This window comes from Aotus nancymaae, unplaced genomic scaffold (genome assembly GCF_030222135.1).
Source record: "Aotus nancymaae isolate 86718 unplaced genomic scaffold, 86718_ANA_hifiasm-v0.15.2.pri h1tg000014l, whole genome shotgun sequence".
NCBI lineage: Eukaryota > Metazoa > Chordata > Mammalia > Primates > Aotidae > Aotus > Aotus nancymaae.
This window is the reverse complement of record NW_026988425.1, coordinates 73,378,607-73,406,127: the sequence shown is the minus strand read 5'-3', so window position 1 is coordinate 73,406,127 and position 27,521 is coordinate 73,378,607. Positions and strand designations below refer to the sequence as shown.

General features: G+C 40.2%; 1 protein-coding gene across 2 annotated transcripts in view; it reads right to left on the bottom strand.

Moving 5' to 3' along the window:
* Nucleotides 1–27,521, bottom strand: part of RASGRF2 (Ras protein specific guanine nucleotide releasing factor 2) — a 269,826-nt gene that overhangs the window by 154,006 nt on the left and 88,299 nt on the right. Inside the window, exons 1-7 of one of the 2 annotated variants that reach the window (XM_064376089.1) lie at nt 25,886–25,941; nt 18,384–18,531; nt 15,982–16,071; nt 13,159–13,412; nt 7,018–7,097; nt 6,427–6,620; nt 873–982 (exon numbers count right to left, since the gene is read on the bottom strand). In XM_064376089.1, coding sequence (XP_064232159.1) covers nt 873–982; nt 6,427–6,620; nt 7,018–7,097; nt 13,159–13,412; nt 15,982–16,071; nt 18,384–18,497 — 842 coding nt within the window. In that variant the 5' untranslated portion in view covers nt 18,498–18,531; nt 25,886–25,941. Of the gene's footprint in view, nt 1–872; nt 983–6,426; nt 6,621–7,017; nt 7,098–13,158; nt 13,413–15,981; nt 16,072–18,383; nt 18,532–25,885; nt 25,942–27,521 lie in introns of those variants that run through there. The other variant, XM_012477557.3, reaches the window with a different exon arrangement.

Here is a 27,521-nt window from a genome sequence, read left to right as displayed (position 1 = left end):
CCATTTATCCATGTAAGCTAAAATAACACAGGCATAAATAAGTACTTGTAACAGTGAAAAGTCACTGAGAAGTGCAAACTGTACCTTCTCTAGCTTCTTGCCAAATATGAATACAAACTGCAACTGAGAGTCTATTTTGTTGAGACAGGGTCTTGCTATATTGCCCAGGCTGGTCGCAAACTCCTGGGCTCAAGTAATCATCACCCGATGCACCCTCCTCTCAGCCTCCTGAGTAGCTGGGACTACAGATGCACACTACCACACCTGGCTATCATTTTCTTTTTTTTTTTGAGATGGAGTCTCGCTGTGTCACCCAGGCTAGAGTGCAGTGGCGCAATCTCGGCTCACTGCAACCTCCGCCTCCCAAGTTCAAGTGATTCTCCTGCCTCAGCCTCCTGAGTAGCTGGGACTACAGGCATGTGCCACCACACCTGGCTAATTTTTTGCATTTTTAGTAGAGACAGGGTTTCACCGTGATAGCCAGGATGGTCCCCACCTCCTGACCTCAGGATCTGCCCGCCTCAGCCTCCCAAAGGGCTGGTATTACAGGCGTGAGCCATCGCGCCTTGCCCATTTTTTTTAATACTGAAAGAAACGTGAACATTTCCAAAGTTAAACCAAAATATGCCTAATCTGAATTACATAAATTCACATGCTATAAGTATATTTTCCAAGATACGTATTTTTCTTGGTTAAAATGAATGTGAATAATGTTCCATATCACCTCACGAGCTAGTAATTAACTTTCAGGTAAATCTGAGAAGCTGGATTTGTTTTGCTTCTTGTTCCTTGGAACATATACAGGAGGTTTCCACAAGGAACTAACTTGCTGCTTTCCTCTCCCAAGCCTTTCTTATAAGTTCTTGGCGTACCTGGACAGTTCCTCTAGCTTTGATTTGGCAAACTCCAGGCTTTTCCTTTCCACATGCTCATGGGGTGTGTGAGCGAGGAGCTCATGCAGTGTGATGATGTACCTGGGGATCTAGATGCAAACAGAAGCTAGTGTGAGCAAGACATCAGGGTGGGTGACCAGGCACATGCTCCGCAGGGCCACCACTGCTTCCAGAAGCTTGTCTCTACACTCCCACTTTTGACTGTTTTACATATTTTATAAAAGAAATACAAATAAAATGAACTACACTTCACATTTCATGCATACCAAACAAAGACTTCACCAAGAACACATAAAAAGGTGGAAATTATTGAAATGTTATAGTACAAAGAGATGATTGTTGAATATTTTAAATATAATCATACACTTTTGAGTCATAGTTTCAGAGGGAAACAGATACAGTTATCATCAAGTTACTTGAGTCTGTATTTTAGATACATTAGTCCATTTGCAATGTTTTTAAATCAACAATCCCACTGCAGTATTCTAAGTATTAAAACTTGGGAGAAGACATGTTCACCTTTATTACTTTCTGTTTCTGCTTTATCTCAATTCATCTCCTTGCAGTAAAAAGTATTGTTTAATTAGGGTATTTATTGGTACCTTTATTAACAGACTATCTAAATTTTGTCAAAGACAGAAATTCGACCAACCCGAGGAAGATCGTAATAAACCATGGTAGAGATTGAACTTAACTTATAGTGACACAACATATTTATTGTGGGCTTAATTTTAACAATAGCATGCATGAACATCTACCACAACACTACCCACTAGGGGTTAGACTGGGTGCTCCAGGCTTTGCCAATGTGTCCAGTCCTCCAACACCATAAGGATTATTTCTCCATTTTACAGATAGAGAACTGAAGTGGGAAGAAGTGTGGTAACTTGCCCAAACTTGCCCTAAAGGTGGCCCCACAGTAAATAGCAGCGTCAACTATAACCCCAGCTCTAACCAGAGCACTAACTACCTTCTCTCAGAGCTTGCCCTGGGGGTTCTCGTCTGCCTGGGGGTGAGGGGCGGGGGGCGGGGGGTTTTCACTCAGCACTTGAAAGGACCTCTAAGAATGAAGAAACTAAAATGGCTTTCCAGGGCCCTGTGTGTGGTTTCTTCTTTTTTGTCCTGAAAGGTCAGTGGCCCCACCTAGGAATATGCTTTTGCTCTTTGCAAGTGGTGGCCTTCACTGGGCTGTTTACCAATATTTATTAAGTGCCTCCATTTACACACTATGCATAGACAACAGCCACCATTAGCACAGACATTGAACTTCAGCTTTGGGACCTCCCCTAAGGAATGTCATCAAATCAAGGTTTCAGGAAGCACAGATAGGCCCCCTTCATCATGGGAGGGTGGGATACAGGAGAACCCTCCCTTTGTAGGCTATATGGAGATTTTCTGCTCCTTTTCCCGTGAATTTCTCACTAAGACAGCCCTTAGGGTTGTCCCACTTGATAAAATCTCCTGGGATAAGTGTGCTTTTGTTGGCATAATTGCATGACTGATAAGAGTTTGCCTCTAATTAGTAGTTCCACAAGAAAATCAGGCCATTAATAGCTAACGTACTCAATTTTTCATAGCAAAGGGGACAGGGGCAGGAAAGCCTTAGTACTTACAATGCAATGAAAATCCACAAAACTGAGTTTGTTCAATTCTCTCATGATCCTTCCTCATTACTTACATTTCTTTTAAAGTGCTCCCTGGCTAAGATTCAGGTAGATGGATTTGAACTCAGTCTCTGTCCCTTTCCACTTTATGGTGAAGGAACAAACAAGCATGGGAACTGCCAAAAAGCAGGTAAACGAAGTTCTGCGAGAAGTGAACAGCTCTCCAAAGGGCTCATCTGTATCTTCAAGAGCTGATTATAAATCTTTTGCCCCAAAACCAAGAATCACAGGAGCTGTCTAAATGAATCATAATTCTGCTTTCAATTATGGAGCAGATACTTGTCACTTTATAGACATTAATTAGCTTGCTCTCCAATTACAGTCAATAAATGGATAGAATAGCAAGTAGCTACTTTCTGGAGAACATCTAACACTGCTGTTCTTGTCAGGAGCAGATTTCACGATCGGCTTACCAATGGACTTTCAACACATACATAGCCAAATAAATACATGAGCAGCTGAAGCCAATTTAAACAGTACCAGCCAAGCCACTGTCTTTAATAAATAAAAATTATGTTCATGACAACATTATTTTCCATAACAAATTTCTTGGCAATACTTGGACTTACTGTTCTAATAGTTCAACTGGGGATAATTTTGCTGCACCATCCAAATTCTACAATTTCTCCATGTTTCCACAGTTCAACATAGCTTGATAACAGCAGTAACTGACGAACTCAAAAAAGGGCCCAGAAGCAGGAAGACAATCACCTTCTCTGTTCTACACATATAAGCTAAAGGCTTCCAATCACCTCGTCCCCTCCCTCTGCCCCTACACTAACTTCTGCCTCTGTATCTGGGCTCAAGAAAGTCTGGCCAGAGGTCCTTTGGCAGTATAAACTAGAGTCACCTCTTCCATTGTTGGCCTCCAGCAAAAAAAAAGTGAGAGCCCTAGCCTCATCCTGAGGGTGTCCAGCCTTACAAGGGAGCAAAGCAGATGTGCAGAAGCACCACTGCTAATACAGAGGGAAGCAGATACATCCGGACGCTCCAAGAGATCAAACACCTCCATGACTATTTTACTTCATTTGTGAAAGAACCACAAGGGAACAAGAAGGATAGAGTCAGCTTAGTAAGGAAAAGCCTCCCAGCTTCTAGAAAAGGCAATTTCCCCCAGTTCTTCCTAGGGTTATTTCTAGAGAGAAGGCAGAAAAGCAAGGCATCAAGTGAAGAAGACAGAAGGGAGACACCAAGGAGCCTGAGGCCCTTGGGCAGAGAACTCTAATGACTTCTCCTGGTCTATTCAAAATAGTTATGGGGAAGCAAACAAAGACAATTCCGTGCTCTTTCAATTTGCTCATTTCTTGCAGTTGGACAATTCTGACTAAATTCTTTGAGGCTTCTTCCAGAGCAAAGGCTCCCACAAGCTGAAGCTTCTGGTTATACTTGTCTGGCAAAAGCCAGAAAGCCTCAGTATCTGACCCGACATTCTATGGTTTGAGGTCACCACATTCTTGGGAAGGGGGGTCCTAGATTAACACCAGGCTCCTTGTAACACCACATAGTCACCCAACTGGAAGTATCAGAACCATTGCAGTTGCCCTAGACTCACCAAGTCAGAGGGCTAGAGAGTCTGGAGATAGCTAGAGCTCAGCTGCCTCAATTTAGAAATTAAGAAATAGCTATTCAGTTATTTTCCCCAATGCTATGACTGAAGGGTGAGTGAGACATCAGGTCTTTTAAAGATTCCTAGTCCAGTGCTCTTTTTACGACATTATAAAAATTCCCTGGACTCAATCAAAATGCTCAGTCATTGCTATCAGACTTCATCTTCAGGAGAGGAAGGGAAGGGTGGTGGGTGAGTATCCCAGCATTTTAAGGAAATCCAAAGACCTTTCCAAGTTCCTACATTCGGCTGTATTTGGACACCTCATCTGCAGTGAAAGTGTAGTTCTGCCATTTCAAAATACTGAGGAAATCACGCCAAGAGGGAATTAAATAGCATGAAGAAAGACAACAGTGGGCTGTCAGACAGGGAGCTGGGTTCCTCTCTGAATGTCCCATGGGTCTTTCACAACTCTACCTTTGTATAGTCAACTGACTTGGGGTTACTGAACAGATGCAATTTGGGGTACTGAATCATAACCTAGAGATAACTGTCAAAAATTCACATAGAATCTCAGAAGAATGTTATACTATATAAAATGTTTCATTGTAAATAAAATCTTTAGTTTCAATTATGTAAATAGTTTTTTTTTAAGTCTGAAATTTTTCTTGTGAAATATTTCCTCAGAGAGGCAAAGAGTTCAAACAATTCAGTTCCAAGGATGAAAAAAAACAAAAACAAAAACACTATAAAGTTTCACTATACTTAAGTGGTTTGAAATGCATCCTTTCAGTTAAAAACCTGACTAAACTTCTATGGTGAATTCCAGGATTTCGAGACAGCCTGACAAACTTTAAGGCAAACAATTGTGCACCACAGCCACATTTCTTTCTGAGGCTGCAAAATGATTAGCCAGGGTCAGAGATGCCTGCTCAGGAGGACAAAGCACTCCACAGTAACCATAACACACATGATTAGTAGAATTGGTTTACCACATGACAATTTGGAGGCCTGGCCAGAAGCCACCTAAATTCCACAGTGGGAACACTCAATGCTCTTCCAAAAGAACAGAATCGACACTTTTCCAAAGAACGGGAGATTCAATGCACATTTTGGCCTCCCTGGTTCTCACTTCTGAGCTCTTAACAGTAAAACCCTAGGCCAGGAAAGAATGCAAGTGTTCTTGACCCTTTGGGTTGCTCTAGTCTCAAAAAGGGAGCCCCTGCGGCCACCTAACTAGTTGCCAAGAGTCCCCAGGTCCAACCCCAGCCTTCCGTTTCCTAAGTCTCCACAGCCTCTGTGACCAGGGAGGTCCTCCTTTTGTTCTCCAGAGCTCCAGCCACGGGAGACTCAACAGCAACCGCAATAGGGCGGGAGGATGGGCCGGAAAACAGCAACTTTCCCAGCAGCCACTCCATCCCCAAGAATCTTTTATGCAACTAGCATAAACTGGAACATTTGCACAGAATCCTATTTCTGTAAACCAAATAATATTTTTAAACATGCTGGAGGAGGAGACTCCATGAAAGAGGTCTGTGTGGAATCTTTCTGTAAAGAGAAAATTGTGCAGCGTTTCAAAAAATCATTCTTGAATTCTTTGCTTCAAAAATGCCTGGTTTTCTTACATCCGCGAGACACAGAGAATGTGTGGCACAGTATTTGTTTATCTCAGGGTCAAGTTCAAGACAGCAACAGATGATATATCTGTGCCATAATTCCTCCCAGGGCACACTTACACATCTCACGCTGGTCACACTAAGTTCAGTGACATTGAGCTGGAACCTCTGACTTACAAAATGCATCCTAGGTTGTTAGAATTTCCACCTGCAGGAGTCCCTCCTACAGACCCCGACTCAGCCATGGATGAATAACAGTCAAACACAGAATACAAGAAAAGTGAGCTGGGGTGTCTGGGGGCCACTTGCTCACAGCAGTTAATGGCAGCCCCTACTCCTGGCTTTTATTTAGTATATCAAAGGACAAGGGTCTTTGGATAAACACCATTAGAGGGTAATTAACTTCTGCAGACCCCCTGAGTAGAAGGCAGTTAAGCACCTGCAGATGATCAAAGGTTTTGCTAACGGAGGTGGGGGGTAAACAGATTTGTGTGGAGAAACTTCTTTTACAATTTCTAGCATTTATTCTACTGTCCTAATGCCCTAGGGTAAGAGCCTCTTGGCTTCGACACATTCAGTCATTATAAGCTATGTAAACCTTTGGCCTTCCAAGAAGGTTTCTTATTATTCCCTAAAGCTATCTCTAATATTTTTGCTTTAATATTTTTGCCACCACCCTGAGTGAACCCCCACACCAAGTGACTCACCTGAAACATTGGATAGGTCAAGAATGTTTCCAGCATCCTTCCCTCACAGGCCGGATTGGCTTCATACTGTTTTAAGAGTTTGTCAAAATCTCTGTTTTGCTTACAATTGGCGAGAACTTGGAGGCTGTACTGGTGATTACGCACAAATTCTTGATAAATGTTCAGCATGGGGAGCAAAATATCAAACAGATCAGCTGGAAAGAAACAATAAACATGGCTGTTTCCCTTTGCGCTTGGTAAATTACCTACACTCAGCAGGAATAGCAAATAGTGGGTCCCAGCACCAGGTGTCACATATGCATGGAGCTGCAGCCCTGATGCCTGAATGATGATCTGGTAGAATGCACTTGTGGGCAGTAGTCGATTCCAGCCCCAAATTAACTATGAAAGGCCAGGGGAAAGAGTCAAAAGGTAACTACTGAGGCAAGGCCCAAAGTACCCAGAAGCAAGGAGACAGAGGGCCTTGGGGTACGGAAGCTCACAAGTCAACAGGTTAATGCAGACAGCTTAAACTGAATAATGTTGGAGCTATTTGACTGTAATTGCAGCCATTCTAACAGAAAATCTTACATCTTTAAAGAATGCACTTACCTAAAATTAAAGTGGGCCAGTTTGCTATCCTTGCCTTTAGTCCTTGATGAAATATTTCATGAAGAAACATGATTGTTTCACTATAAAAAATGGAAAAATAATTTAGTTGCTATATAGTGTTTATTTTGTTTAAAATCCACTGAGTTCTTAAAGCCTTAATATATACAGGTTACGTATGTCCCATAGGGCCTCCAAACTATACCCAATAATAACATGGATTACACTATCCTCTAACAAGCAATTATGACAGTCTCAGCAAACCCTGATAAAAGCTTCAAATGTTAGAGGACAGAAAGCACCAAATCATTGTCACACAATCTTCTTCATCAATTTTTAAGTGAACTTTCTGCTATTAGAATGCAGTATTTCAATCAATAATCAGAAAATTAAAGTTATGACCCTCTTTTCATATGTGATTCTAGATAACTCAGGAGAAAGTTTCTCTGTCAGTAAAATGAGTTTTGACAGAAGGAGAGAGGATGAAGAAAAATCTAGAGCAAAAATTTTGAGAGAACTCCACTATAACCACGCCTAAGATACCCAAGACAGAAATGCAAAAGAATCTTCTGAAGAGTGAAGCCTACACAGAGATACTAAAATAAGGACGATGCATAAATTAGGGATCTAAATTCCTAAAAGGGCCAAGAAGGGTAATTACCAAAGTCAAAACATCATTTGCTTTCTCCTCACTGGAATTAACCTACTGCAATAAGCCTTTGAAGCCTTTTCTGAACTAACACAGTGACACACAACCAAATACAGAACTATCAATCTCAGTGAAATACCTTGGCTTGTTATTAGTCAAGTTCCATTACAGCAGACATCAAGAAGTCCTTACTATTTCAAATGGTCCACGAAATGAAACAAAAATGGCTCTGTAAGATTCTAATTTTTCTTTTATAACAATTTTAACTAAGTAGTGTTTGTTCTTCAAGGATTTCAACCAAATCTAGTTTGGCAGGTATTACAGATTAGTCATTGAATCTGTATTCTATCCTCCTAGGTGGAGAGGGGTAGAACTAAAACTACATTTCCCAGGCTCCCTTGCCACTATGGTTCTGGACGTAAATTCAATTCCACTAATAGATGCCCTTGGAAAGACAAGGAAGGCGGAAGTAGGGACCATCTTCCTGTTGCTGAAAGTCAGTCATGGAGATGTGAGTGCTTGGATTCTAGTTTCTGGGAACGAGCTTCCCAAGTCTGAGAGGCATCTGTGGCAGCAGCGGTGGTGGCAGTGGTTTCCTAATCTCTGGATCACATCTATGGTGCTGTTCTCTGAAAGTCAACAGTTTAAGGGCTGTTCCTTGACTTTATTTCCCCCAGCCTTTCCAACAGATTCTGTAAACAATGAATTCCCTCCACTCAGAGAGGGTTTTCTCTGTCCTATGTTGAACGTGAACTAATTGATACATCTGCTTTCATATTTTGATACCTAGATGGTTAGAAAACAGATGAAACAATTCTGTATATAAATAGGAAGATACATTTTCTTAACTATAAAACTGTGTTGAAATTCAAAATTATTGACCTGTCTAGGGCTTAATTTCAAAGGCATGTAAAGGGAATCTAGTTAAACAACAGCAATGATATAAAACTTCTTTAAACCTCACCTGTATAAACATACCTCTTCACATTATGTAAAGTGAAATAAGCCAGGCACAGAAAGACAAATATCACATGTCCTCACTCATATTTGAAAGCTAAAAAAGTTGATCTCATGGAAGTAGTGAATAGAATGGTGGTTACCAGAGACTGGGAAAGGTAGTGGGGAAGGGGAGGACGAAGAGAGGGTTTGGTGAATGGGTACAACAGTTCAGTTAAATAGAAGGAATAACTTCTATTATTTGACAGCATAATAAGGCAGCTATAGTTAACAATAATTTATTTAAAAATATCTAGAAGATGCAGACTGTTCCCAACACAAAAAAATGATAAATGTTTGAGGTGACGGATATCTCAATTACCCAGATTTGATCATTACACATCATATGCTTATAGTAAACTACAACATATACCTCATAAATATGTACAGCTATTACATATTCATTGCATATTTTGTATATGTATTATGTAACCATAAAATGTATCCATAAAAATTAAAAATAAAAAAGTTTTAAAAATATCTCATCAAATTTCTATCTGGGTCTAGGTGTGGTAAATAATTGCTAGTCTATATGACGAGCTTATGGCTTCACCTTCCAAAGAGAGGCACATCTTGACTCTGAATTTAAACAATATAATAAACCTGGCCTTTCCTGTTTCAGATCAAGCAATCCAGTGGAAACGAAGAGCCAGAGGCAACCTAAACCAATGTGGCACAGCCTCCTTATTTACCTCTAGGTACCACCCTGTTTCTCTGTTCCTTTTTATAGCAGCCCTCTTCAAAATAGTTTTCTATACCCACCCTCTCCAATTCCACTCATCAGAGTGCAGTACCCAGTCCCATCCACTGTCATCAGACCTGTTGAAACTGCACACTTCATGACTGATGTATCACCAGAATGCTGCACTGCCTGAGGATCAAGAGCTACCCCCAGGTTCCTTCGGATGTCTCACATACTTGAGAGGAGCCATTGCCAGGAAGGTGGGGAAATCTCCTTCCTTCCTTTTAACAAAAGAAAGCCTAGCTTTTAATCTCATATTATCAGACTACCAGTCATCACCCTTCCTTTCTGCACTCATCTACAGGCACGCCAGTGGCTCCTCCTGATGCCTTGAGATCTGAGCTCTCAGCTCACGGTTGCTCTTTTCTCCAACATTACTCTTGTCATAATTCTTGGGGACTCTAATATGCACATAAACAACATTTCAATATCCTGGCCTCACAGGCCCTTGAACTCCTCCTCCAAAAATCTTATCCTCCATTGACCTCAGTCAACACCCGCTTGATTGTAATCTAGACCTTGTCATTGTCAATAGCTGCATCTCTTCCCTATCTCAGTTTCAACCACATTCTCTGACTACTGCTAATCTTTCAGTTCACTGCCTTTGGAACCCTGACTCCAAAAATTCTTTCATATCATCACGACCTAAATCCCCAGATCCTACCACCTTCTTATTGGCCAAAACGATCTCATACCGCATTACTTTCTCTCCTTAGTTTAGATTCCATGGCTCATTGTTATAATCTCTTCCTTGCATACACCTTCAACTTCCTTATTCTTTTCTCACTTCGTCACAGCAGCCACAACAGCAATCCTAATTAATCCCAATCCTCCACCCACTCTGCACCTGCATCCATGCAGCTGAAAGCAGCTAAAGAAAAGCATGCAACCATCCTGACTGATCTCACTGTAAAGTCATAACCACTAGCCTAATAAGCTAAAACAGGCTCTTAGCGCTGCCCAGCACTAATACAACATTGCTGAATCCATTTACTCCCCTTCCCTAGTTATCACCATTTCACACTCTCTTCTCCAGCTCAGACACTTCCCTCCCATCTGCCCCATCAGTGGATGTCCTTGCCTGCTAACTACAGAAGTGTCCATGTGCTATTCCTGCCCTGCCATGCTCCCAGCTAATGACAATCTCTTGACCCGTGCAGTACGTTCTGTCCACTTTCACCTTTGCAAGTTTACTGATCAGCAATTCCCTCTCCTCCATCCCTCTTTTACCCTCTTCATTTGCCTCTAGGTACCACCCTGTTTCTCTTCTCCTCTTTACAGTAGCCCTTTTCAAAAGAGTTTTCTATACCCACCCACTTCAATTCCTCTTCCCCCTGCCCCACCACCTGTTCTCTCCTAGGCCTGCAACCAGGCTTTGGTCTCTCATCAAAGTTACCAATGAACTCCAAGTGGTTAAACCCTTGGTCAGTTCTAAGTTCCTGCTTTTTTGACCTTTTTGGCATTGTTGTTTCCCTCTTGCTTCTGTTTCCAGGACAACTTGCTCTTCTGGTTTTCACTGACGACTCAACAGATCCCCTTCACTCTTCTTTGCTGGCTCCTGTTTATCTTCCTGACTTCTAGATGTTGGAATATCTCTGGGCTTAGTACTTACTCCTCTTCTCTTATCCATCTGTATTCACTTGCTTGGTAATCCCATTCAGACTAGCAGCTTTAAATACTATCCGTATGCTAGAGGACTCCCAAATTTCCATCTTCAGCCCAGAATCTTCCTCTGAACTCCAAACAAATATTCAATCCTTGCTCACTTGACATCTCCATTTAGATGTCTAATAGCATCTCATGCTCCACAGATTCAAGAGAAAACAGTCAATCTTTTCCCCTCAGCCTGTTCTTGACTCAAGCTTTACCATTTAGCAAATAGTAACTCCATCCTTCTAGTTGTCCAGGCCAAAAATCATTGCCATCTTATCTGTCTTTTTGCTCTCTTAAAACCCATATCAAACCCATGAACAAATCCTACTGTTGAGTCCTGATGGATAAGTAAGCAACAAGGAAGGGGCCCCACGTGGGGGAAGGTTCCAGATAGGGGAGAACAATGAACAATTCTTCTAAGAAACACAAACAACCCGCTGGCACAAGGAATGACCTCTTCTACACCTAGCCCCCTCTAGCATGACCCTATAAAACTTCCCTCCAGCCCCTGCCTCTCTGCAGATAGCCCCTTCTCTACTCTGCTGCCCATTGCACCCTTGCAACATGTGTTCACACATTCTCTAACAAATCTGCCTTGCTTTATCTACAACTGTTTTTGACAAATTCCATGACACTGGCCCCAACTAGTCGCACCCGTAACACCTACTGTCTCTGATTTAGAAATACACTCAGACTCCAACTACTCCTCACTGCCTCCATTATAATCATCTCTTACCTAGATTACTGAAATAGCTACCTAACAGGCGTCCCATCTCTTACTTTGTTTATTGAAATAGTCACCTAATTGATCTCCCTACAGACCATTCTCAGCAGAGAAGCCAGAGTGAGCCTTTCAGAACAGAAGTCACATCACACCCCTTCTCTGCTCAAAACCTGACCAATGTCTCCCCATCTCATCTAGAGTAAAAGCCAATGGCTGTACCATGTCCCACCTTGATAACGCCCTGGCTCTTCCTTTCACTGACACTGAGCAGGGCAGGTCCTCAAGCTGGCCTGCCGGGCATGTCAAAGCCCCATGTCCCCAGCACGGGCAGCTCCCTCTGCTTGCCTCAGTCTTCCTCCAGGAACCTCAAGCCTTTGCTCGAATGTCACCTTAGCCTTTTTGAAAATCTGCTATAAAAAAAAACCTATGGTACATTCACAGATTGTAATACTATGTAGTGATTTTTTTTTAATAGAATGCTCTTTAGGTATCAATATGCAAAGATCTTTGGGAAATAATGTTAAGTGAAAAAATGAAGTGTATGTTAAATTATATTGCCTTTGTGTAAGAAGAGGGAAAATAAGACTCTATATTCATATTTTCTTAGATCAAAATGGAAAAACACTGAAAGGATAGATAAGAAACTAGTACAAATATTAATAAAAGGTGGGGAATCAGGTGGACAGAGACAGGGTGAGAGTGCAGCTGCTAGCTGTTGTTTTCACGTTATTTTGACCTTTGAACCATGTGAGTGTACTATCTACCCAAAAACAAATAGCTACAATTCTAAGTAAAACACCTAAACGCCCCCTTGTCCCCCTTCTCCCCTTCCGAACTTCTTTATGTTTCCCCACAGCTCCAATCACCATGTAATATACTATCTATTTCACTAATGCTATTCATTGTCTATCTTCCTGCAGCAAAATTTAAGTTCCATAAAGGCAGAGATTTTTGGATTTTTCACTGATGAATCCTCAGCAGTAAGGAAACTATAAAGATTTATTGAGGAAACACATTCACCAGAGATTCTCAGGCCCTGCCTTAGCTTTTGCTCTTCCTAAAATACTTGCATATAATGAACATGTTTAAATCACTCCATTTCCTTCAGTTCATGAGACAGATTATCTTCCCCAACATACACCTCCACACGATAAGACAATGTATGTCAAATAGAGAAGAAAAAATTAAGAACATTAGATGCTAAGACTCAAGATACATACATTTATACTAACAACAGGACACAAATAATAGCTTTCTTATTTTTATGATCAGAAACTCATAGAGATGAATTTATGAGACCTTTTTAAGATGCAGTAAAAATTCTTGTAAGAAATACAAAGGGGTTTTTCTCATGACCCTTTGATTTATGCAATGTCAAACCTGTTGAGAAAAATACTGCTGACGTCGTCATGGCTGATGGGGGGCTTCTTGGAGCTGGCGGCCATACGCAGGGGCCGGAGAAAGCCGTTGACCAGGATATAGAGCTGGTGAACGTACTCTGACTCTGCCTCCACCATGGTGAACACAATCTGGTTTCTCTTCCTCATACTTTCAGCATGAGGAGAACAAATGTAATCCTGCACAATGGTCTTCCATTTCCTTCTGCATAACCATCCTCGCATGAAGCTCTGAACCTACAGAACAAAAAACCAAATGGGAATCTGACTACTTGCAATGGTGACCATTTTATGGAAAAGAACATGAAACATAATTAAAACCAATTTTGCAGAGAACATCATAGCCTCTAAAATTGATCAGAATTCCCTAGAGATGATGTGAAAAAAAACAGCAAGCCTGAGACAGTGCACTGGCCTGTGTGTTTCAGCCAATCAACAAACACTTACTGATCATCTTTAAAATGCTCAGGTGAATGCTGGGCACTGAGCAGTCAAGCATATATTATAACCTTTAACTCAGAGGCTCTGCCATTAACCAGCTTGCACCCACCTTAACCTCTGATTCTCTGTTTCTTCATCTATAAAATAACTGACACAGCTGGACATGGAGAGGCCTGTAGTCCCAGACCTTGTGAGGCTAAGGCGAGAGGATCACTTGAGCCCAAGTGTTCAAATCTATCCTGAACAATACAGCAAGACCCCATCTCGTGTTTCTCTGTTTTTAATCTCATGTTGTCAGACTACTTTCATTTTTCATAAAAATAGAATGATTAACAAAAAAAATCTACAGTCCTTTCTAAATATAAAAAATTATAACATAATTAATTAGGATTTGTTTCATGATAATTACGACTTGTCACTTTAGATGTGGCCAATTCAGCAACAAAGTCGGTTGTAAATTTACATATAATCGACAGTATAAAATCACTACCAAAGTATCATTATTATCTATTTAACACATCCTTACACTTTTTACTTTTTCCATGCTATATTCTAAATTATCAGGTACTAAACAATGACCCTTCTTTTGCAATGTCTAAGATTCTCTTGTTTGCCCATCAGGGTTGTCACCATGTTATCAATTTTTATGCAGGTATTAAAGTCACTCTACCTCAATACAAATTAACCACATTTTAGCACAATTATGTGAGGAAATTATATTCATATTATTTGAAAAAGCCTAACAAAAATTTCCATGAATTATAACCAATTTTAAATGTTAGTCTATTAAGGTAAAAAAAATTATATTGATATTTGCCAAGATCAGAATAGAGAAATGATTAATTGTTAACACTTTTCTCCACACAGACATTATTTTGAATTGAGACATAAAGAACAACAAAGTTAGTTTCAAAACCTATTTAACAAGTACAAAAATTGGTTTAAAATTTTATTCCTATTAAGAAACAAAAAGGTAGACAAATTTTTAAAATTTTATCAGTATTCTTTTATTTAACAGAAATATTTTTAAAAATCAACTTAACTGGATTTGGTGTTAAGTAACACCTTTCTATTTACTTGGGCAGGAGGTGCTTGCTGACCAATAGCCACTTCACTTATTTACTAACAGAACAGTTTCTACCACATACCTGAAAATTGAATTTTATTAATTTTTTATTTACATGCAGCTGCATACTATTAAAGGAATGGCAGTAGAATTAATATGTTTCCAGACTGACTAGATGGGATTTTTTGTAAAAACAAAAAAAAACAAAAACAAATTTATCTTATAACAGCATAAACCAGATTCAAATAAAAAATTTTAATTTCTAAGAAATGGATAGTGAATGAATATTTTACTTTTTTATTTCTTGAAAACTGAAAACATTTGACTTCATCCTAAGAATCATTTCTATTTCAAATTCTGAGCAATATTTAAAGTTGTAAAAAAGAACATAAAATATAATTTTAAATCAATTTTGTCGAAAACATGATATCTGAATTCCATAGGGATGATGTGAAAATGAACAGGCAAGCCTGACAAAGTGCACGGGACTGTGTGTTTCAGCCAATCAACAAACATTTACTGATCATCTTTAAAATGCCCAGGCAAATGGTGGCTACATTAAAGTTTTGTTACAGTGGAAGGGAATTAATTATTAGCATAAAATAAGACAAATAATAAAAAATTAAAAAGAAGTAAGATTTGAAAATGTGTATCCAGGGAAATTTCCTGAAATATGACGCTTTTCACTTATTAACAAAGCTGATAAGTGCTTTATATAAGACTATCAAGATCATGGGATCAAAACCTAAATGACAAATCAAAACACAGTGGACTAGAATGAGAGACAGGGTCTGGTTCACTGCAAAAGTTGTGCAATTATAAATGGCAGTAAGAGGGGAAAATGTGCTGATTGTGTGGATGTTAAACAAGAAAACAATAATAAAACAGAAATCTAAGCGGATGTGTTGATTTACCCAAGCTTCTCACATGCCCAAAAATATCTTTCTTAAATAGCACTAAAGATTAAAGCTAAAAGAAATATTTTTGAAATGTAATTAAAAAAATATTCCCCCAAAATATGAAAGCCACACAAAATCAAGAGGCTGAACGGCACTTAATTAACCCAACTGGAGAACACTATTGTCTTAACGTCCGGTTTTGGCGTCCTTCCCAGAGAGTGAAAAGAAATCTCAAGCAGAAGTTCTCTAGAGTAGCCATGCCTGGCACACTCGGCAGGGCAAGTCTGGGAGTCATAGCACAGAAACGCCAAGGCTGCTCCCAGCTCACGCACAAGACATCACCACAGGACAGACGACTGGTCACTATGCTCCTGCAAAGCTGGAAACCTCCAGGCCCTACCTTTTTAATCTTCTTGATGTCTGGATCTTCATCTTCTTGGTTGCTTTGGTAAGGTCGCATTCGTTCTTTGGTTTTATTAAGAGCAACAATCTGGAACACAAAATCAGTCCGTTTCATGATTTGGGAAATGCTGGATTATAGCCATAACACACAGGAAGCTCCGCCTACAAAGGTGGGCCAGTGAGCTCCTCAGGAGGCAGCCACTTTTTCTGCATCCTCTCTTCCTTTGGTGCTGAGATGGGGGAAACATAAACTTTACCCCCAGCAGGCTATCACCAACAAAAGTGTTTATAAGAAGTGACTGTGGAAAGTGTGACCTGAGATCTGGGTTAGCAGAAATGTTAGCCCAAAACTCAGCCCCAGCTGCCAGTGGTGAGCAGGCCAAGACCTTGTCAGGAGTCCAGCGACATGTCCACCCCCTCGCCTGAAGGCAGCTGCCTGCAATGCCCTGTGGTCCCCACATGCAGTCTCACTCAGCTCAGGGCCCCTGGTTCTAGTCATTGGCCTGTTGTTTTCCAAAGCACATGGCATCCCAAACTCACAAACATCCTTAGGAAAATGGCAACCATAAAGGGAACTTCAGAGCCCTGGGGCTGGTCCCAGCCAACCAAGAGAATTCCTCAGAAAAGGTAAAAAGGATTGAAATAACCTGGGATCTCTTTATATCTCCAGCTCAGTTCTGTGACCTGCGAGGGTCATTTCAAGACTGGGTGGCCTCTCAACTACACATAGCAGCAAAATTCTCTAGGTGAGCACTGAACGGCAGGCTCTTACAAGCTTAAGAACCTATACAGACTTACTAACAAGCAATACTTCAAAAGTTAAGAGATCATAATTGCCCCTATCTAACCTGTCTTTATATTTTGTCCCCAGTAGCAAATGCACCCCTCTGCTACTTTCTGGCAAGGAAGTAGGAAAAGAAAGGGAGTAGGAAATAAATTATGGCTCCTGTCAAGAGATTACAGAAGACATACCTGCAACTGACAGTTTTTTGCTGTAATCTACATTCAGACTAAAACAGAACATAGTGAAGGCAGATAAACACACATAAATAAACACTGAGGAACATCGCCTAGTGTTGAGCTTCTCTCGTGGAGTAAATACCAACCTCTTTCACTTAGCAGACAAGCATCTGCTCTAGCTTACAGTGGCAAAGAAAGAACACAATAATTTTGTTTTAAATAACAGTCCCTGATATAGTCTTTTAAAATGCAGGTTTGTTAAGTGTTCTGTTGTTGTTTTCACTATATCACATATCAGGATCGAATCAGGAAGTTAACAACTATAATAATATGGTGAACACAATCCGCAAGTTGTCATCCTCAGAGAAGCTGCCACATCCCAGCTGGAAGAAGCTTACGCCTGTGCTCTGAACACTGGAGGTGATGTGTGCAGGGAACAGAAGGCGAAACCCCCACCTAGGATTCACAGGGTGTGTCTTAGAGGAAAGTATGAAGACACCAAAAGGAAAATGTCTGATGATGGTAAAAATGACCAGAACATTGCCAAGGCTGAGGAGCCTAAACTGTTCTGTCAATGAGGATACAATTACTAGTAAGTTTCATTGTGTCCTATTCCCTTCTTTCAATCTCAGAAAATACTAATGCATCCCTGGGCAGAAAGAGGGAGAAAATCTCATTCTCCGCATTCCTCTCCCATTCTTCAGTTTTTGCTTACTGCCCATAAGGAAGGACAGGACAGCAGGAAAGGAACATTCGGGATTCTCTATTTAGACTGAGGCCTGGGAGGTAGGGAGGATGGAGGCACAGACCACGGCCATGGACTCTAAAACTACCTTCTGCTCACACTGGGCATCAGCCTCACTCTCTGGGGATGCAAGGCCTGAGAAGGTCACACTCTGAGGGAGGGAGAGGGGAGGCAGGAATTCCGACTCCAGGGAAAAATGCACCCTAGCAAATGTCTTATAGTTTAATCCAAATGTTCTTTTTAAAATGGTGGAGGGGAGAAGGATGGACTCCTTCAATCTAAAAGAGTCTGAATTCATTTCTGGTCCTCCCTTAGTCATCATATTAGACTTTAATTGAATCTATGGCAGACTCATAATTATCATTACTACAGGGTATCTGAAAACAGTTAATTTTTCAGAGCTATAGTCAATTCTTGAATTTCTGAGCTAATAAAGGCTATCAGGAGAAAAATATAATGCCCCCCCCACCAAAAAAAAAAGCACATTATCCTGATATGTTCCTGTTAGCACATTTACCTAATCCTAATGTAAACATTAGATTCATGTCGAGGTCAGGACCAGCCATGTATGTGTTGACGACAGAGGAACTCAGCCTGGGATTAAAATGTTGCTCTGAATAGGCCTTAGGTAATCATGAGGAAATGATGGTAAACGTGAAACAATGAGAAGGAATCTATCGACTGGGAAATAATACCTCTGATTTAAGCCTTTCGATTTCTGTGTCTTGATCTTCAAGTTGATGTCGGAGTTGGTTAGCTGCAATTTTTTCTGTCTCTACGATCTGAACTAGATGAATGTACTTCTGCATTAATACTTCCCTCTCAATCAAAATGTCTGCATAACTTGAGAGAAAATTAGACAGTTAGTCATTGAGATATTGTTCTACTATATATAGTTCCATATAGAATATAATACACTACATTTGAAAAAGAAGTTATGAACATTGTTTGTTCAGCTATCTCTACTTGACATAAACATTAACTTTCAGCTTACATTTGGTATCCTTCAATGATGAAGAATTTAAACAATCATTTTACATATCCTTTTCTAAGAATTCATTTAATAATAATTGCTACCCAAAAAATCTTATCACAGAAGTGAGAAAAGCACAAAAGAAATTGTAATAGTCTTAAAAAGAAAGTAGTATGTCTTCTTTAACAAAAAAACTGAGGTCTTTTTAATTCTGGCACATGGTTTCCAGGGATGCTATTCAAAATATTTCACCGAGTAAGATATTAGCCAATCAAAATAAACCTGCTCCCAAACAGAATGAATGCAGAGACCATCAGAACAGGCACTAACTGGAAAAAAGCTATTATGTCTGTATTATTAGTGACCACCAACTCTGTTGGGCTCTCTTAGAGATTACAAGGTCATTGACTACTCCATTTCTAAAGCCAACAGAAATGGAAATTATATTCTAGAAATAAGTTTAGATTATTTGGGCCCTAACTCCTGCAGCCTAGCCTGTATCTCTGTCTTTGCTCAAGTATGGTAAGACAAAACTTATTCTTAGATTTTTACTGATGATATAATTCTGTGGTATCTAAAATTTTGCCTTCAGATCTTCTTGCACCATTCAGGGTGATGACATGCATATTCTTCCATTCATATCATCTTTCCCCAGTGGTATGATAGTAATAATTCATGACAGTTACTATTTATTGAGTGCATAGGATATACCATACATTATTTCATCTCATCTTCCCAGCAACCCCAGGAGATTTGTGATCTCAATTGCCCAGAGAAAGAACCTGATCTTCACAGAAGCAAAGTACTGACCTCAGATCACACAGCTAGTAGGTAACAGGGCTGGGATTCTAATTAAGGTCTGTCTGACCCCAAGTCCATGTTCTTAACCTCCAGCTAAACTGTCTCTCTGATGAGAAAGAGCATGTAGGACAAAAACAAGAATGTTGCAGGAGAAGTGTTTTGAGATATCTGCCCGATCTTCCACTCACTTACCTCCTTTTTGGGAACTTGGGCCACAGCAAGCCATGTTTATACCACAAAACCTGCCCTCACAACCATATGAAACCAGCCTAAAAAGAGATAACTGGCACAAGCTAAACGAAATGGATTCTTTCCCCCTTGGAACCAGGGGTTGTACCTCTGCCTTATTTGCTTGAAATGAAATAATATTAACTTGGAAATTCTAGATGCCATTTTTGGGCAGCCATATTTGGCCACATCCATGCCAAAACAGTCAAATTGAGTCTGCCGAGAGAGAAGAGAATAAGAAGATGTTCAGAAAAGCTAAGACAGGAGAGACAGAAACTTAACAGCTACCTGGGCTCCTGTAGCTTTCCAGTTCCTGGTGCCAGGCCCTTGTGACATCGGAATACAGTTTTAGCCTGGGGTTCAAGGAGTTACTGCAGTGTCCTGCTAATACATTCTTTTTTTTTTTTTTTAACCTAAACTGGTTTGAGATTTAGGTTACTTGGTTTGTGTTGCTTAGAACTAAAAGTCTTAAGACATTCTAAAATCACAATTTTAGATCAGTATCTCAATATCCTCAGCACCTGTATCGTGCATGCTGTTAGGGTTAGAAAAGAATCATGTCAGCAACATTTTTAAGTCACTCATTCTAAGAAATTACCCAAAGAGAATAGAAAGGGAGGATATGAAAGTACAAGTGACAGGAAGGGAAAAGAAGAAGAAAAGAGAGAAGAGTCTTGATAGGAGTATGCCTGGGGGAACTTAAGGGAGAAAAATAGTAATGGAGCATAAGAAAAGCAATTGTTATAAAAATTCTGCCTTTTCTCATCAGATTTATTAGCAATATGCCAAACTGGTTACAAATATATTAGATCAGTGGTAGGCAGCAAAGCAGTATTTTATTTTCTCTTAAAAAAAAAGAAAAAGAAAAGAAAAAGGCAGGTCCAATTTGAAATGCAAGCTGACTTCACAAGACTCATCACCAATGTCTGCCTCCCTTCGCTTCCAAGGCCTTTGCTAGGAAAATGATTTTCTGTTTAAAGAATGAAACCCTAAGAGCAGTATAAAAAGAGGAAAATATGCCATCAATAGACCAGACATCCTCAGCACCTATATCATGGACTTTGTAAAATTCCATTTGAAGCAGCAAATCTAAACAACAGAGGAGCAGGCAAGGGCAATTGTTACGCTCTTCCGTTAAACAAGTACCTTTAGAATACCTGAGGTTAGGCTCCTCCTCTTCATACACTTCAAAAATAAGAAATAAAAGGCACAGCTGGCAGCAGTGACATGTCCCCAGCTGGCAGTGTAAAGTCTGCTTTCTCTACAAAAGGGTGGCCCTTTCCTAAAGAAGACCTCTAATGAGGGAGGTGGACTCTGAGGCCAGAGCTTGGGTTTACTCCAGACATTCACTGTGGACACAAGCCAGAACCAAGAAAGCAAAGGCAATAAGAGAGCCTGGAAGTAAAACACACTGTATTCATTTTCTATTCTATAACAGCAGAACTGAAGTCACTAAGTCTGGTGATAATTTGTTACAAAATAGAAAATGAATACAGTGTATTTTACTTTCAGGCTCTTAAATCAACACATATTTATTATCTTATAGTTTCTGTGGGTTGGGAGTCTAGACTCAGTTTAGCTAGACCTTTAGCTCAGGATGTCACAAGGCTAAGATCAAGGTATGAATCAAGATGCATTATCATCTTCAGGCTAGACTGGGGAAGAATCGCATTCCAGGTTCATTTAGGCCATAGAATAGTTCATGTCCTTGCTGAGATAGAACTCGTGGCAGCTTCCTTCTTCCAAAGCCAGTGGGAAAGCATTTCTCACCTGCTCTTTAAGGTCTTTCATCTAATTAAATCAGGTCCACCAAAGATAATCTCCTTCTTTATTAACTCAACGTTAACTGATTTAAGACTGTAATGATATATTTATATTCCTAAATGTAAAGATAAGTAACAGGCTACTACAAAGGAAAAGGCTACATAAGTAACCCTTTTCCTTTGTCATATAATGCAACCTAATCAACGAAGTCACTATCCCATCATGTTTGCCATATTTTAGTGGGTAGTAGCAAGTAACAAGTTCCAACTGTGTGGGCTAAAGGGTATAGAATTATACAAGGAAGAATTTCCAACCCGCCTTCCTGCTGTCTGCCCACATACCTGAAAAGGAAGCTGACACAACACGATCCAGCATTCACAGTCACACAGTAAGTCCAGACCAACTACCCATAATGTCCCACAAGGTCCTTCATTTAGAAACAAGGAAGAGCAGACACTCATGAAAACCAGCCTTCCTTCTTCCCACAGCAAGCCCCATAGTAGGCAGCATCTAAGATGGCCCCTCAGTGACCCCTGCCTTCTAGTACTCACCCCCTTAGGTAAAAGGACTTTCCCTTTGAGTGTGAGCTGGACCTATATGACTCACTTATAAAGAATACAACATGGCAGGAGTGATGGGATGGCAATGCCGTGATTAGTTTATAAGACCGTGGCTTCCATCTACTTGCCTTCTCTTGTTGTCTTGCTGGGTTGGTTTGAGGGAAGTCAGCTGCCAGATTCTAAGCTACTCTACAGAGAGGCCCATGAAAAGCAGACATTAAAGGAGGCCTCTGGCTAAGAGTCATTTAGCCAACAACTGGTAAGGAAGCGAATCTAACCAACAACAGAGTGAGTGAACTTGGAAGTGGATCCTTTATCCCCAGTCGTGCATTCAGATGAGAATACAGACCTGGCCAACAGCTTGATTGTAGCCTGGTGAGACACCTTTGGGCACAGGCACCAAGCTAAGCTATGCCTGCATTCCTGGCCCACAGAAACTGTGTAGAACAACAGATTGTTTATTGTTTTAAAAACTGTTAAGTGGCAAGAGATTAAAAAAAAAAAACAGCCCCAAATGAACAAACAGAAAAGATACAAAAAGAAACCAGGCTAATTCAGGCAAAAAGGTACTTACTACCTTCAGAAAGATATGGGAGGATACTAGAGACATAAAGAAAAAGAGGCTGCCCTGGAAAAGGAATAATCAGATTTTTTTTTTAAAGAGTTCTTGGAAACAAAAAAATAATTACTAAAATTTTATAGGTCAATGGATGTACTAACCAATGACCCAGAGAAAGCTAAAAACTAAGCTGGTCAGAGAGCTCAAAAAAAGAACACTAAACAAAAATATAAAGAGATTGGAAATATGAAAGGAAAACTGAGCAACCTAGAGCATAGATCCAAGAAGTCTAATATCTGTCTTGTGGGAGTTCCAGAAAGGAAAAAGGTTAGACTGCAATGGGGAAAAAATTTTAATAATAAAGAAATGAGAGCTGGGCGGGGTGGCTCATGCCTGTAATCCCAGCACTTTGGCTGAGGCGGGCAGATCACCTGAGGTCAGGAGTTTGAGACCAGCCTGGCCAACATGGCAAAACTCCATATCTACTAAAATACAAAAAATTAGCTGGGTGTGGTGGTGAGCACCTATAATTGCAGCTGCTTGGGAGGCTAAGGCAGTAGAATCGCTTGAACCCAGGAGGCAGAGGTTGCAGTGAGCCAAGATCGTGCCACTGCACTCCAGTCTGGGCAACAGAGTGAGACTCCATCTAAAAAAGAAAAAACAGAAATGGAAGAAACTTTCCCTGAACTGAGCACAGCACACTTCAAATAGAATAGTCCAAATACCAGATAGGATAAATGAAAACATTTCATACTCTGATACGTTCTGGTAAAATATCAGAATTCTAAGGATAGAGAAAAATTATAAAAGCTTCCAAAGAGAAACAACAGGTATCTAAAGGAAGTGAGAATCATGCTGTCATACTTTTTATCATTAACTTGGGATTCTAGGTGGCAACAGAGAATTATGGAGAAAATATTTTGAACCTGCTTAACAATTTCTAAAATGATAAACAATCACTGACCAAGTACCAGGACAAGACAGGAAAAACTTACTAACCCACACACACTTAGTGCAGGGAAAAATTATGAGGATGTTTTCCAACCAAACAAAGCAGAAATTAAAGACAATAAAATGGCATCGAATGCAAGAAAACAAGCCAGATGAAGTAAAGGAAGCTAGAAAGAAACTAGAAGTTGACACATGCAAGATTCTCCTCCAAGTAGTAAATATGAAACGACATATGGTTATATTTCATTCTCTGTGGGACCAAACACCAACCTTGATACTTTGGGACATAACATTTGTTATAATCACTATGGAAATGTTCCTTATTGATTTTTAATTTTTGGAATCAGCCTATGACAAAACACAGAGGCACAATTTAGAGAATAGAATATAAATGTCTAAAAGTTTATAAAGTAAGAATAAATAATAATGAAAGTACTAAAACCTCAGGATTAGCAAAGAAATGAAAACACATTAAACATCTTAACTTATTATACTTATCTTTCCTAGCAGAGTCAATAAATACTGTCTAAAGTTGATAAATCAATAGAGGTTTAATTGTATTGTTTTAGAACATGAAGTCAACTAATTTAAGAGCCAAAAATATATAAGTAACAAAAATAGAGGGGGCAAAAAGCAGAGGACATAAGAGGTATTGTAAGGGTGTTAAATTTTGCATTTTTGTGCCAGAGAATCAATCATACTGGCTAAAATTAGTAAGTCAAGAAATAGACAAAAGGGCTTCACAAAACGCAATAAGCAAATGACCAATAAATGCATGAAAAGGGTACTTCTTGCTGGGCACGGTGGCTCGTGCTTACAATCTCAACACTTTGGGAAGCTGAGGTGGGAGGATGGCTTGAGGCTAAGAGTTCAAGACCAGCCTGAGAAACTTAGTGAGACCTCATCTCTACAAAATTTTGCTTTTTAATTAGCTGGGATGAGGTGTAGTGGCTCACACCTGTAACCCCAACACTTTGGGAGGCTGAGGCAGGTGGATCACTTTCGCTCAGAAGTTTGAGACCAACCTAGGCAACATGGTGAAACCCATCTCTACAAAATAACTACAATAATTAGCTGGGTGTGGTGGCATGCTCCTGTAGTCCCAGCTACCTGGGGGGCTGAGGCTGGAGGGTTGCTTGAGCCTGGGAGGTCAAGGGTGCAATGACAGTGTTTATGCCACTGCACTCCAGCTTGGGTAACAAAATGAGATCCTATCTACAAAAAAAAAAAAAGGAAAAAGAAAATTAGCTGGGTGTAATGGCACACACCTGTAGTCCCAGCTACTTGGGGGGCTGAGGCTGGAGGGTTGCTTGAGCCTGGGAGGTCAAGGGTGCAATGACAGTGTTTATGCCACTGCACTCCAGCTTGGGTAACAAAATGAGATCCTATCTACAAAAAAAAATAGGAAAAAGAAAATTAGCTGGGTGTAATGGCACACACCTGTAGTCCCAGCTCCTTGAGGGGCTGAGGCTGGAGGGTTGCTTGAGCCTGGGAGGTCAAGGGTGCAATGACAGTGTTTATGCCACTGCACTCCAGCTTGGGTAACAAAATGAGACCCTATCTACAAAAAAAAAAAAGGAAAAAGAAAATTAGCTGGGTGTAATGGCACACACCTGTAGTCCCAGCTACTTGGGAGGCTAAGGCAGGAGGATCACTCGAGCTCAGGAGTTTGAAGTTGCAGTGAGCTATGATCATACCACCGCACTCCAGCATGGAAAACAGGGAGAGACTCTGTCTCAAAACAAAAAAAGTCCTTCTTAATCAAAGAAGTATAAATTATTTACCAAAACTGGTTAAGACTTTTAGAAAAAATAATACTCAGGGCTAACAAAGATATAGTAAATAGATATTGTTATATAGCACCACTGAAGTGCATCATTGTAGAAGACAATACCACAACATGCATCAAAACAGGTTAAAATGGTTATATCCTTTGCCTTCATAATTTCCCTTCTAATATTATCACTCAAGAGTAATAATCTGAGACTTGCACAAAGAGGTACAAAGAAACAAAATGTTCGTTCATTAAAACAAATATAAGAAAATGGAGACAATCTAAATATACACCTGTATAATATGGAATTGGTTAAATAAGTAATAATATATCTACATAATGGAATGATAACAAGGCATTTATAATATGTTTTTAAAAAATAGTCATAACATAATGGCACATACCCAAGACTCACTGATAAACAGAAAAAAAAAAACAAGAAATTGAGATAAACATTATACGTACATGTACATATATATGTATTCATATATAGTGGGAGAAAATTAAGTATATAGACAGACATAAGTGGATGAGGAGAGGGGAACAGAAAGACAGAGAGAAAGGTACTCTAAGTGAGAGACACATACCAAAACTTAAAGGGAGCTTTCTTGAGCTGGAGCAATTATGGGTGATTTTTAATTACTTCTTGAATTACTTCTTTTGTGCTTTTCCATACTTTCCAATATTTCTATAATATTAAGTGGGGAGGAAAGAGAAAATACACAAAATAAACAAAATAATGGTAGTTATTTACTTTATGCATTGGTAATATAAGTAACGCTGATTTCCTTCTTTATATGTTCCCATGAGTCCACATTGATTCTCTGAGTCAACAAATATTTGCTGAGTGTTGTATATTCGGAAACTGTTCAAAGCACTGGGCACAGGAGTAAACACAGCAGGAAAAAAATCAGTGTCTTTCTGGAGCTTACATAGTACTGGAGAAAGACATCATTAATGTGACTTGGTGAAGAGTACTGTAGAGGAAAAACGGTAAGAGTAGAATAGGAGGTAGGGGGGCAGAGGTTACAATTTTAACCAAGCTGTGAGGGCTGCTTTCATGGAGAAATGGTACTGCAGAAATGACTTGAAGGAGGGAGCTGTGTGGCTAGCTGATGGAACAGCATCCAGGCCCAGGGAACAGTATGTGCAAAAGCCCTGCAGTGGGAGTGAGCCTAGCCTGTCTAGGGAATGACAAAGTGGTGAGTTTCCTCAAGGGGAACGATATGGTTTGGATCTGTGTTCCACCCAAATCTCACATTGAGATGTAATCTGTTGAAGGTGGGGCCTATTGGGAGGTGTGTGGGTCATGAGGATGGATCCCTCATGGCTTCATGCTGTCCTCAAGATAGTGAGTTCTCATGAGATCTGATTGTTTAAAAGTGTGTGGCATCTCCTCTCTCCCTCTCTCTGTCTTGCTCCTGCTCTTGCTGTACAACCCACCTGCTCCTACTTCTCCTTCCACCATGAGTAAAAGCTTCCTGAGGCCTCTCCAGAAGTGGAGCAGATGCCGGTGCCATGCTTATACAGCCTGCAGAACTGTGAGCCAATTAAAACTCTTTTCTTTATACATTATCCAGCCTCAGGTATTTTTTTTTTTTCTTTTTAGATGGAGTTTTGCCCTGTCGCCCAGGTTGGAGTGCAACGGCACGATCTTGGCTCACTGCAACCTCTGCCTCCCAGGTTCAAACAATTATCCTGCCTCAGCCTCCTGAATAGCTGGGATTACAGGCACCCACCACCACGCCCAGCTAATTTTTGTATTTTTAGCAAAGACAGGGTTTCATCATGTTGGCCAGCCTGGTCTTGAACTCCTGACCTCATGATCTGCCAGCCTCAGCCTCCCAAAGTGCTAGGATTACAGGCATGAGCCACCACACCCAGCCTCAGGTATTTCTTTCTAGCAATGCAAGAATGGCCTAAGGCAGGGATTAAGAAAGAGATAAAGGGGGAACAGGATTCTAAAGCATGTAGATCAATAGAAAGTCTCAGGTTTTCCCTCAATGTGAGGTGTAAGCTTTGATAGTTGGAAGCTAATGTAATAATAATCCAGGCAAAAAGATTAAATACTAGTCCAGGCCTGGGGACTTGGCACAGAATAGTCATTCAAATGATTTAATGTCATTGTCAAATGAAACAAATCATATTATCCAAATGAAATAAATCATCTAATATGATTTATTTCATCTAATATGAGCTGATATAATTTATCACTTAATGTGA